The sequence below is a fragment of the Microcebus murinus genome, chromosome 17 (assembly GCF_040939455.1).
Source record: "Microcebus murinus isolate Inina chromosome 17, M.murinus_Inina_mat1.0, whole genome shotgun sequence".
In the NCBI taxonomy this organism is placed as follows: Eukaryota; Metazoa; Chordata; class Mammalia; order Primates; family Cheirogaleidae; genus Microcebus; species Microcebus murinus.
The window spans coordinates 17,219,792-17,232,714 of NC_134120.1; the positions used below are offsets into that span (position 1 = coordinate 17,219,792).

General features: G+C 33.1%; 1 protein-coding gene across 4 annotated transcripts in view; it reads right to left on the reverse strand.

Annotated features, from left to right (window-relative positions):
• Positions 1-12,923, reverse strand: part of WDR7 (WD repeat domain 7) — a 315,698-nt gene that overhangs the window by 213,900 nt on the left and 88,875 nt on the right. For all 4 annotated transcript variants that reach the window (XM_012745467.3, XM_012745464.3, XM_012745468.3 and 1 more), the window contains exons 15-16: positions 9,027-9,796; positions 7,633-7,721 (exon numbers count right to left, since the gene is read on the reverse strand). In XM_012745467.3, the coding sequence (XP_012600921.1) occupies positions 7,633-7,721; positions 9,027-9,796 (859 nt within the window). The remainder of the gene's footprint in view (positions 1-7,632; positions 7,722-9,026; positions 9,797-12,923) is intronic.

Below are 12,923 nucleotides of genomic sequence, written 5' to 3' on the forward strand. Positions count from 1 at the left end.
TCTTATTTAAATCATTAAAATATAATTGACTGTTAAACACAAATCATAATGATTTGTGAGGTTTATAACATGCAAAAATAAAATGCAGGACAATAAGCACATAAATATTAAGGAGGGATAAATACAATATTATAAGGTTTTTACATTAAATGTTAAATGGTATAGTATCACTTGAAGGTATAATAAGTAAAAGATGTAGATTATAAACTATAAAATAACTAATAAAATAACCAAATAATTAGCTTATAATATCTCCACAAATGAGATAAATGGAATCATAAAAAATATTTTATTAATCTGAAAGACAACAGAAAAAGGAAAACAAGAATAAAGAACAAATGGGAAAAAAGAGAAAAATAAGGTACCTGACTTATACCTGACCATATCAACAAACACATTAAATGCAAATGGTTTAAACACCCCAATTAAAAAGTTAGATTGGATAGAAAAGTAAGACCCAACTATATGCTATCTATAAGCAACACACCTCAAATATAAAAACCCAAATAGTGAAAAGACAAAAGGATGGGAAAAGACATACCATGATAACCGTAGTCAAAAATGCTGAAATGACTATATTATTATAAACAAAGTAGATTTCAAAGCAAAGGATATTAGCAAAGATAAAGGTCATTTCACAATAATAAGTCAAATAATCGAGAAAAAATGATAATTATAAAAGTTTACACACCTATTAACAGAGCTTAAAAATACATGAAGAAAACCCGATAAAAATGCAAGAAGACACAAACCCATAATTATAGCTGCTGATTTCAATTCCCTCCCCTAATTGATAGAGTCAAGTGGGCAGAAAAATCAGCAAGCATACACTAAACTTGAACACTGCCAAGTGACTTGAGCTGACACTTACAAAATATCCCACCCAACAAAAGAATATGCATTCTTCTGAAGTACACACAGTATATTTACCAAGATATACCATATTCTGGGCCATAAAATATGTCTTGATAAATATAAATGGATTTATATTGTACAATGTGGTGACCATAATAATATATTCTTGAAAACTGCTAAGAGAGATTTTAAGTGTTCTTAACACATACAAAAACATATATATGTGAGGCAATGAATATGTTAGCCTCATTTAACCATTCCACAATGTATACATATATTAAAACATCATGTTGGACACTATAGCTATATGCAATTTTGTCAATAAGTAAAATAAATACAATCAACTGAAAAAAATTCAGAAGGATTCAAACCATGCAGAATATGATATCTGACCATAAAACAGAAATAACAGAAAGATCCTTGGAAAAATCTCTGAATTTTTGGAAATTTAAATAACTCATTACTAAATTACCCATAGATAAAAGAAAAAAAGAAAAAGAAAATGAGAAGCACAAACAGCAAAATGTTTGGAATGCCTCTAAAGCAATACTTAGGGAGAAATTTATATCAATGAATGCCTATATTAGAAAAGGAGAAAGGTCTCAAATCAGTAACTTCAGCTTTCATCTTAAGAAATTAAAAAGATGGTCAGGTGCTGTGGCACACACCTATAATTCCTGCTTTTGAGAGGTCGAAGCAGGAGGATTGCTTGAGGCAAGGAGTTTGAGACCAGCCTAAGCTACATAGTGAGACACTATCTCTACAGAAAATTTTAAAAATTAGCTGGGTATGATGGTGCACACCTGCAGTCCCAACTACTCAGAAGGCTGAGGCAGAAACATCCCTTGAGCCCAGGCATTGAGTTGCAGTGAACTCTAATTATACATCACACTCCAGCCTTGGTGACAGAGCAAGACCCCATGTTTAAAACAAACAAAAAAAGTAAAAAGAGCAAATTAAAAATAGGAAAAAAAATGGAAGTAACAAAGCAGAAATCAATGAAATAGAAATCAGAAAAATAGATATCAAAGAACACAATGCTGGCTCTTTGAGAATACCCATAAAATGCTAGACTATTAGCCATCCTAATCTGGAAAAAAGAAAAAAACAAATTATGAATAACAGAAATAAGAGAGTGGATATAATTTCAAATCCTACAAACATGATATTAAAAGGAAAATAAGAAAATATTACACACAACTTTTTGCTCTTTTATTTGACACAAAACAAAGTTCACTCAAGGAGAAATTAAAAAACAAAATAAAACCCTTACCCTGTATCTACAATTTTAATCTATAGCTAAAAACCTAGCGATAAAGAAAGTTCCAGACCTGTATGCTTTCACTGGTGAATTATAACAACCAAATGAGGGGGAAAAAAAATCAAATCTACACAAATCCTTTCAGAAAATACAACAAAAGGGATCATCTCCTAACTCATTCTGTGAGACCAGCATTAACCTATTACCAAAATTAGACAAAGAAATTATCAGAAATGAAAACTAAAGACCAAACTCCCTCATGAACATACACACAAAAACTCTTAAAGAAATTTTAGCAAATTGTACTTAACAATCCATAAAATATAATTCATCATGATGAAGTGTAGTCTATACTGCAAAGCTATACTGCAAAGCTATTTTAAAATTCAAAAATCCATATATTTTGTCTTATTAAGAAAATAAAGGAGAAAAAACATGCTAACCATTTCAACAGATGTAGAAAAAGCATCTGAAAAAAAATCTAACATCCATTTATAATTTTTAAAATCTCAACAAACTAGTAATAAAAAGGAACTTCCTCAACCTGATAAAGGGCATTTAAGGAAAACTTACAGCTAACACTATACTTACAGTGAAAAACTAAATGCTTTTCCCTTCAGATTGGTAATGAGGCAGGGATATATGTGCTAACTTTTTCAATTCATCATTCTAGAAGTCCTACCCTGTGCAATAAAGTAAGGAAAATAAAATGCATACCCACTGAAAAGAAGTAAAATTATCTTTATTCATAGATGACATGATTTTTGACATACATGTAAAAGAAGGGCTGAAAATCAGTACATAACCATCCATCTTAGGAAGTCAAAAAAAACAAAAACAAAAGAACCAGCATGCTGACTCTAAGAAAACATAGGAGGAAGAATAGGATTTAATGGAATGGGAAAAAAATATGCACTAGGAAGGATAAATAATGCTATAGTGGTTTCATTAAAAAAGACTTGTAAGACTGATAAACTCTGGTATCAATTTAATAATTAATTAAATTCAGGAACTGTTAAACTATTAAATTCAAATTATTAAAATCAGGAATAAAAATGAGGACATCACTACAGGTATTAGTGATATTAACAATTTTATCACCTCTAATTTCAATATATTTGAAAATTTAGAAGAACAAGAAAAATTCCTAAAATTGTACCACTTAACAAAATTGACACTAGGAGAAACAGAAAATCTGAAAAGTCAAAAATCAATGAGAGAAACTGAATCCAGAATTTAAAAACTCCCTATAAAGAAAACACTAAATCTAAATTCAGCAAACTCTATCATGTTTATGGAAGAAATTGTGTCAAACTTATACAAACCTTTTCTGAAAATAGAAAAAAAGGAAATATTCCCCAACTCACCTTTGGAAACCTGAACAAGCTAATGCCTTCTAAGGATATTAGAAGAAAAAACAAAACCCTTTTCCTAAATAAAAAGATATTAAACTAAAAACAATAATATATAAGGACAATAATACATAACAACAAAACTGGTTTTATTCTACAATGCAAGATTGAGTTTATGTTCTAAATTCACCACATTAACATAGGAAAAAGAAAAGTTACACAATCGTCTCAACAGATACAGAAAAAAGTATGATAAAATCCAACATACATTGATGATAAATACTCAAAGAAGAAATAAGAGGGAGTTTATTTTTTAAAAACTATCTATAGAAGCACATAGGAAATATCATAATTATGATGAAAGGTTAAACATTTTCTCTTTACAATTGGGAATAAAAAAGGTTCTCCCATGTGATTGCCCCTGTGGGTCAAAGGAATCTCCAGAAAAATTATTACAATTAATAGGTAAATTCAGCAAGGTTGCTTAATACAATGTCAGTATACAAAAATCTACTGCATTTCTATACCAGGGGCACAGAAAATGAAAAATGGTAAAAGCACTATCAATTATAAGAACATTTTAAAAATCTAATATTTGGGAATAAATTTAACAAAAGATAAACAAGACCTCTACACATAAAACTATGAAAGAGTTATGATAAAGAAGACCTAAATATCAAGATATATTATGTTGATGTATTGAATGAGTGAATCTCATAAAGATATTAATTCTCTCCAAATGGATTTATAAATTCATACAACAGCAGGTGAAATCATAACAGGTTTAGGTGGCAATTGAGAAACTGATTCTAAAATTTACACTGAAATTCAAAGGGACAAGAATAGCCAAGATGTACTTTAAGAAGAATAGGTGGGAAGATTTCGTCTACTGAATATTAAGTCTTAATTATAGAGTGATAGTAATTAAAACATAAGGCTAAATAACTAAATCAATGGGATCAAACAGCCCATACACAAACCATCACACATACGAACATTTAAATTAGGACAAAGGTGGTACTAACAAGCAATGGAGAAAGAATAATCTCCCTAATAAGTAATGCTGGACCAATTTGGTATGGCATGGCAGAAAAAATTGAAAATGGACTTATTTCTCATTATAAAGAAAATTCAATTCTAGGCAAATTATAGATTTAAATGAGAAGGATAAAACAATAAAGCTTCTAGACAAAATCAAACAAAAATATCCTCATGATACCAGGGTTAGGGGAAATTTCTTAAACAGGACACAAAAATATTAATCATAAATAACACTATTCATATATTAGATTCCACTGAAATTAAGAAATGCTCAATTTCAAAGATAGGAGTGAAAGGAAATTGAATATTTGTAATACATATAAGAAAGGTTCATATCAAAAACAGACATGGATCCCTACAAACCAATTTTTTAAAAAAGAAAATCTAATAGAAAAACATGCAAGAGTTGAACAGGCACTTCACAAAAAAATAGAAATGAGTAACAAACATAGAAAAAGCTGTTCAAATGTCATAGTGATTAGGGAATGCAAATTAAACACAGGAAAGACTACCACACACACATCAAAATGGTTAAAGTGAAAAATATGAAAAATATTAAGTGCTGGCTAACAGCAGTCCCCAACCATTTTGGTATCAGGGACCAGTTTCAAGGAAGACAATTTTTTCATGGATAAGGGTGAGAGGAGGGAGAGCTCAGGTGGTGATGTGAGTGGTGGGGAGCGGCTCTAAACACAGATGAAGCTTCACCACTCACCTGTTGCTCACCTGCTATGCAGCCCCCAGTTCCTAAGTTTCATGGAAGACAATTTTTCCACAGACAGAGGTGGGCATGAGGCAGAGCTCAGGTGTTGATGTGTGGCCCAGTTCCTAACAGGCCACTAACAGGCCACAAACCAGTACTGGCCTTGGCCTGGGGGTTGGGGAGTGCAAGGCTAGGATAACAGTTGTGTATAAGAGTGCTCCTTGCTCCATATCCTAGCTAACACCTAATATTTTCTTTCTTTTTCACTTTAGCCATTTTAGTAAATGTGTATCAGTCCTAGACTTAGGAAAACATTTTAACATTGTCTACTAAAGCTGACGATAAACATATTCAAAAATTCTACTTTTAGTTACATTCAACACAGAAATGTTTACAATGTACACTAAAATTAAAATATAAGAATGTTCATAGCGGAATTACTTATGAAAACCGAACACTGGACACAACCCAAATGTCAATCAACAAATAATAAATGGATAAATCATGATCTATTCATTCAACAGAAAACTACACAGTAATGAAAATGAACAAACTATAGGCAAATGCAATAACACTGATAAATTTCTCAAAATAATACATATTGTATAATTGACTAAATTTACATAAAACTCAAAAGATGGCAAAACTAAACTACAGAGTTTAGGAATTTAAACTTGAGTGGTATGACTATAAAAGAAAGCAAGGAAGCGGCTTCATAAAAGTCAAGATAGTAGTTACCTTAGGGAGGGGAAGTTATAATGATTGGGAATGAACATGCAGGATGTTTCTGAAGTGCTGGCAATGTTCTATTCCTTGTCCAGGAACATAGTTACAAGGGTGTTCAGCTTATAAACACCTTCTACATTTCTGTTTTGTGCAATTTTCTGTGTATTTCACATATATAAGCATAAAAAGTTATCTAACCAAAATTAGTATAAAACTTTTATATAGTTTAACATAAAACATTATATAATGATTGTATAACTTTTTTTTTTTTTTTTTTGAGACAGAGTCTCAATTTGTTGCCTAGGCTAGAGTGAGTGCCATGGCGTCAGCCTAGCTCACAGCAACCTCAAACTCCTGGGCTCAAGCAATCCTGCTGCCTCAGCCTCCCAAGTAGCTGGGACTACAGCATGTGCCACCATGCCCGGCTCATTTTTTTCTATATATTAGTTGGCCAATTAATTTCTTTCTATTTATAGTAGAGACTATAGGTCTAGCTCTTGCTCAGGCTGGTTTCGAACTCCTGACCTCGAGCAATCCGCCCGCCTTGGCCTCCCAGAGAGCCAGGATTACAGGCGGGAGCCACCGTGCCCGGGCGATTGTATAACTTTAATTAGAGGACAGGGAAATGAGAAGGCTGACCATGGAGGGTGGGAAATGAAGGATGGGAATGGCACACAGAGTGTGGGAGCTTATCTTCCATAATGAAAACAAACAGCGCCTAACACGGAAAATCAAGCATATCGTATGAGAATGTTAAAGTAAGAACCAAATAATCAGCTATGAAAGATAAAAGTACTTATCTTGGGGAAGGATAAAATTATAGCTATGAAGTTGGGAACCAATTTTTTCTAAACAAGTGTTGTAGAACTATTCTTTGACTCATTTAACTTAAAAAAAAAAAGTGAAAAAGAAAACGCTACGATGTCACCACTTATAAGCAAAACCTTCATCAACACATCTCTTGCTTACTCATTTCTATCATATTCTGTGAGAGTCAGCATTAATTCTTGGCCTAAAGGAAAGTTTTCTAAGCAGACAAGACTCCCCAACTCTCATGATTAGTTCATTTGCCAGTCTGAAAAGCAATATAAAAGATACAGGCAGAAATACCTAAGTACACTAATTATACCTGAGAATATATGTAAATAATTAAGAAAGAAATAAAAAAAGACAAAAATTCTCTTCTATCCCTTAATGAAAAACAAAGCTAGAGATGAAAGTTAAGGTATATAATGGTTTAAATAAAAAGATAAAAAGAACTGTTTAACAAGGATTACCATTTGTGAATCACAATGCATAAACTGCTGGCAAATGGCAGGAGATGAGCTAAGGTATGTAACTATGAATTTAAACATTCCCAAATGTAGTTAAAAAATAGGTATAACTTTTACACTGAAGATACATACAATTAAAACACTAATGCTGTCAAGTTAAGGTGCCTCTAATGCATAATGATGAGGCCAAAGACAGCACAATAAAATTATATGAAATATGCTCATTTATCAATTTCTAAATAAATCTGATTTATTTTTAACTGACAGCTTAATTATCCATATTTACATCTGGAATATAACAACTTTTCTCTCTTTTAATAATCTGAGACAAACAAAATGTTATAATTATACATTAGCTATGGCTCCTCAGTTTCTAGAGCTGAAATGTCATGTCAATTACTTAATAAGATTTAGTTTTACCTTGTTTAATCTGTCCTTGCACAATATTACTGGCAGTTGGAGGGGAACCCCTTGCCTTAGAAAGGTCTGGGGTGCTTGGTCTAGGAGGCCTTCAAAAAGAAGAAAAAAACACATGTATATATACTTTCACATTTTCATATATCCAGAATGATTTAAAATACTAAATTTTCTTGTTCCAAATGAATCACAAAAGAAACATAGAACATTTTAAATTTACTGTTCCAAAAAGATGGGGTTTTTGGCTTTGTACCTATTAACATTTTCCATTTCAAATTTGAATATGATACAATAAGTAAATGCTTAACAAGCAGCAATTAAAAATTTTACATCTACACCTTATGCTTTATATTAGTTTAAGAAAGATTTACGAACACTCCAATGCACTACATTGACAAATATACTTAGTAGTCTTTAACTCTTCAATATTAGCATGCTGAGATTTCAGCCTACCTACCAAATATCATTGGACCAAACGAATTCACAGAAAGACACACTGAGTTTAAAAGTATTCATCCCTGAAGCCTGAAAAAGTTAATGAGGCATTAATAAACCTTGGACACTAGAGGCAAATGTCTCAGCTTTGAATTCTGGCTCTACCATTTACTAAGTGCGTGACCTCGGGCAAATTACTTCATCTCTCTGTGCCTCAGTTTTCTTATCTGTAATGAAGGGATGATAAAAGTGCCTACCTTACAAGGTTAAGAGCGCTAATGAGTTAGTTTTTGTGAAGTGCTTACAACAGAGACTGACATGAAGCAAATGTTAGCTACATAAATAGTTGTCAGATTAAAAAAAAATTCTTGATACGGCCCACTCTCAATAGAGAATATAATAAAAAGATGTCTTCATAACTTTGGGAAATAGGAAATAGCAATTCAGGCTAAGTATTCTAGAAATATTAAAATAGTATTCTCCTGCATTTAAAAAAGTTGTTTTCTCTTTCCCTATTGAAAAATTCTGACTATACTTCTCACACAATTCTGAAGACAAATCACTGAACACATATCGTTCATTACATATGAGTAGCAAGAAGCAGTACTTTAACCAAATACATATCTTGAGTTGAATGTTAATGCAAACTTCAAGTAGATCCACTTTTACCATGATACTTACTCAAGAGCTAGTCTGTATGACCAATTCTCTCATTCCAAATCCCTTTTATAAATAGCTAAGTATGTCAATGTACGTACAATAAAACCATATAATTTTATTATGTTTTAAACCAGGCATTTTGAAGACTTGTGTTTTAAAATTTAAAGTGAAAATGCTGAAACACAAAAAGGCTAAAGTGCATAGAGTTAAAAGAAAAAAAGATAAAGTAATAAACAATCACAAAAATAAAACAGATTTCTTTTTTGTAACTTAACAATAAAATCAAACTATCATGGTCACACCTGGTAGGGCCCTTCTTCATATGATCACCAATAAAAGTTGCATTGGTCATACTCATTAAGGTATTTGCCAAAGAAATGATAGACAGGAGATGCTGTGTGGTGACAGCCCGGGACACTCCGTAAGTTCCCTTTCCTATTCCTTCAGTCGCTGGCAGCTTCATTCCCACTTCTGTTCTCTCGTGTGACAGTTTACAAGCAGGCTGATTATAACCAGGAAGCATCAGCGACATATGGCCTCCTCTCGACAACAGACCAAACGACACGGTGCAGTGGGGTTTCAGCATTCCAAGGCGATCGAGGCAAACTTCATCCAGGACTTCATTCAAACCCCAGGCATGAAGGCAGGACATGAATAACTTTGCAGTGTCCATAGTTAAATTATATTCCAGTAGGGTCAGTGGCTTAGATTTGCTGGCCCGATATTCAGGATCACTTTCTTCCCTTCTCTGCCTCATCATCTCCTCATCCTCCTCTTCATCATCAAGAAGGTGTTCCTTTATGTTCTCTTTGATAGTTTCTTTCACTTGTTGGAAGAGAACTGCGGCTCGTTTTCCAGTTAGAAAAGAGCCCCCTTTGTCTGAACTGCCAGATGCTTTTTGCAAATTCTCTGGGGAAATAAGTGCAGTATTTGGCCTAGAGGCTTCTTCAGTCAGGAGTTGAATAATCAACGCTTCCACATCAAAGAAAAGCACATGTATGTCTGGGTCTGTTAGGTTTGTCTTTATTGCTTGAACCATCAGGGAGTTATGAGAATATTTAGGTAAATTCCCCTGAAATAAATATTTTTTAAAAAGATAGTTATTATTCAAAGTATTTAATTCCATATGCTCATTAATGAACAATAAATAGAGGAATTATAGCATTAAAAGTAACACATTAACTTTGCCAATCAACAGCATGCAAAACATATGAGAATATACAGTTAGAAGAACTTTATGCAGAAACAATCTAAAATTGCTAATTAATTAAAAAACAAGGAAATAAATGTTTATTATTGAAGGAGGGGGGGGTCTTTTATTCATAGAACAGATTAAGATTTGTTTCAATAACTTATCAGCAAATTCTATCTCTGAGAATGAACTACTGCTCCACCTGAACGAATAATCTGCTTATCATGACTACTGATCCTTTTAAGTTACTGCACTGTCAAATCTCTCCTTATTCTATTTCACCTTCATCTCTCCCTAATAAAGTGTTATCCTTTGACCATGTCCCCTTTTCTATTTCTCTCCCCCCTCTATCGTCCTTTATCAAAGTTACTAAGAATAGTGGACTAAGCCAATGGAAACTCTTCAGTCCCTCTTCCTCAATCTCTGCAGTATATGACATTGTTGTTTTAGCTGAGAGACAATGGTGGTGGCAGGGGGAACAAAAAGAAAGAATAAAAGCCGCCTTTCCAGAATCCTGGAAACACCCTCCTGGTGAGCACTCTAATTCTGATCATCCTCCCTCTCAATCAGCTGTGCTGATAACTTCTTCCCACACAGGAACCATCACATATACGTGGACGGCTTCTTAATTTCCATCATCAGCCAGACCGGCCTCCTAAAGGAGTTTCAATCCTGTATCTCCGATTCTTTGTAGCTGAATATCCCATAGCACACATCTTAGATTTAACATGTCCTCTTCTCTGCCCTCTAACTAACCTGCAATACCTCCTGAATCATCAGTTGGAAATCATTCCTCTTCCCTTCTATCTCACTGTCATGACAGAAATTTGGACCCTTATCTTTATTCCTCAATACAGCTTTCACCGCCCTCGTCTCATCTTACGCCAACATGTGTGACGCCCACAGTCACAGACTTATTTCTAATGTGACCATGTCACTCTTCTACCAAAAGATTTTCATTATCATGGATTATTAAGAGAAATAGAAAATAAAAGTTCTTAACTAAATCACAATATAGGTTAATATCTGATCTTGAGATGAGAAAAGACTTTTTAACTATATTTAAAATTCACTACTGTAAAAAAAAAACCAAAATGTTACACAGCAAGTAAGAAGAATAAGCCTGGCACTGTGGCACACCTATAGCCCCAGCTACTCGGAAGGCTGCGGCAGGAGAATCACTTCAGTCTAGGAGTTCCAGTGCAGTGCACTATGATCGCACCACTGCACTCCAGCCTGGGTGACAGAGCGAGACCCTGACTCACTCACTCACTCACTCAATAAAATTATTTTAAAAGAAAACCCAAATATCTAACAGTACAAAAATAGGCAAATAATTTAAGAATAGCCATATAATAGAATAAGTATTGCAGTCATTAAAATCATGATTTTGGGGCACATTTAACCACATAGCAAAATGCTAATGTTCCAACTTAAAGAAAGATAAAACTATACACACATGCATATGCACACACATACCCTTGGGTATGGTTCCAATTTTATTTATTTAATGCTTAAATATATATATATACATACATATATATATATGCATGGCAAAAAAGGCTGAGAAAAAATATGAAAATATTAATAGTAATTACATTTTCATGACAGAATTATAAAACATTTTGTTTGAATTTATATATAGTTAAGTTGTATATAATCAACATATATTATTTTCATAAATAGAAAATAAAGCTTTAGAATAAAATGTAAACTCCTTCAACACAACATTCAAGGTCCATTACAGTTTGATACCAAATATTTTCCCAGCTTTAACAAATAGGTTCTAATATCATAACTATGGTCCCTCACATATAAAATCCTTCCACTTATTCCTTTGCTCAAAATATTCTTCTTTTATTCTACTCTAATCCCTTTTCTTCAAGACTCTAATTCTGTCATTCCACAATATGTATTTATATCAAATCATCACATTGTACATCTTCAATATACACAATTTTTGTCAATCATACCTCAATAAAGCTGGAGTATGGGGGGAGAGCAACTATTACTCCCAAGGAACATTAATGCACAATGAATTCAGCTCCCCTAACATTTTTTTACTACTATGTATTACATATTTGTAGTCTCTGCCATATTTACATAATTAGTTGTTTTATATATTTACATGTTCCTGTACTCTATGAGACCATTTCCAAATCAGGGGCCTAACCACATTGTACTCATCTTGTGTAGTCTTAAACCTATCAGAGAACCTAGCAGAAGGAACCAAGAACATTATAAAAATGTTATAAAATTGTTTTAAATTGCTAATCAAATCTTCTGTCATAAAATCACAACAAATCCCCTTAACTGGTTCATTCTCCTCCCATCTGATGTTTCTTTCTAGCTTAAGAGGCTTCAACAGCATTTCATAACCCAAGGATAAATCCAGACCTCTTTGCAAAGCACATAACTTCCTCCAGGATACATTGCTGCCTACCACTCCAATTTCATCTCTGCCCATAGCCCCTATAACGTCTATTACCAAATCAAACCACTTGTACTTTACAGAGCCACAAAGTTTCAGACAACTGTATCTTTACACATGCTATGCCAGGATCATAATCCTTCCTCAGTCTCCTGACTGCCACTCAAGTCCTACATACTTCTACCCCCATCCTTCAGGAAGTAATCTCAAGTGGCTCCTTTTTCAAAAATTACTTAGTAATAAGATCTGCTTGAAGAAGTCTATCTCCTATGTATAAACTCTAATATTTCTAAACTAGAGTTAAACAATCTAAGGTGCATAATATACATTTATACAAAATAGTAAATATGAAGTTATAAATATGAAGTAAAAAAAGACTTTCTGAATGTCATTCCTATATTTACTTTCCTTTTCATTGATATATAATAATTTATATACTTATGGAGTACATAAGAGTGTTTGTTTCATTCCTGTACTTCATTCATTCCTCCATTAACCTAACCCCTATTATGTCCTTTGTCTGGGCAAGGCACTGAGGATACAGGTATAATGGCGAATAAGATGATTTTTCTAGCC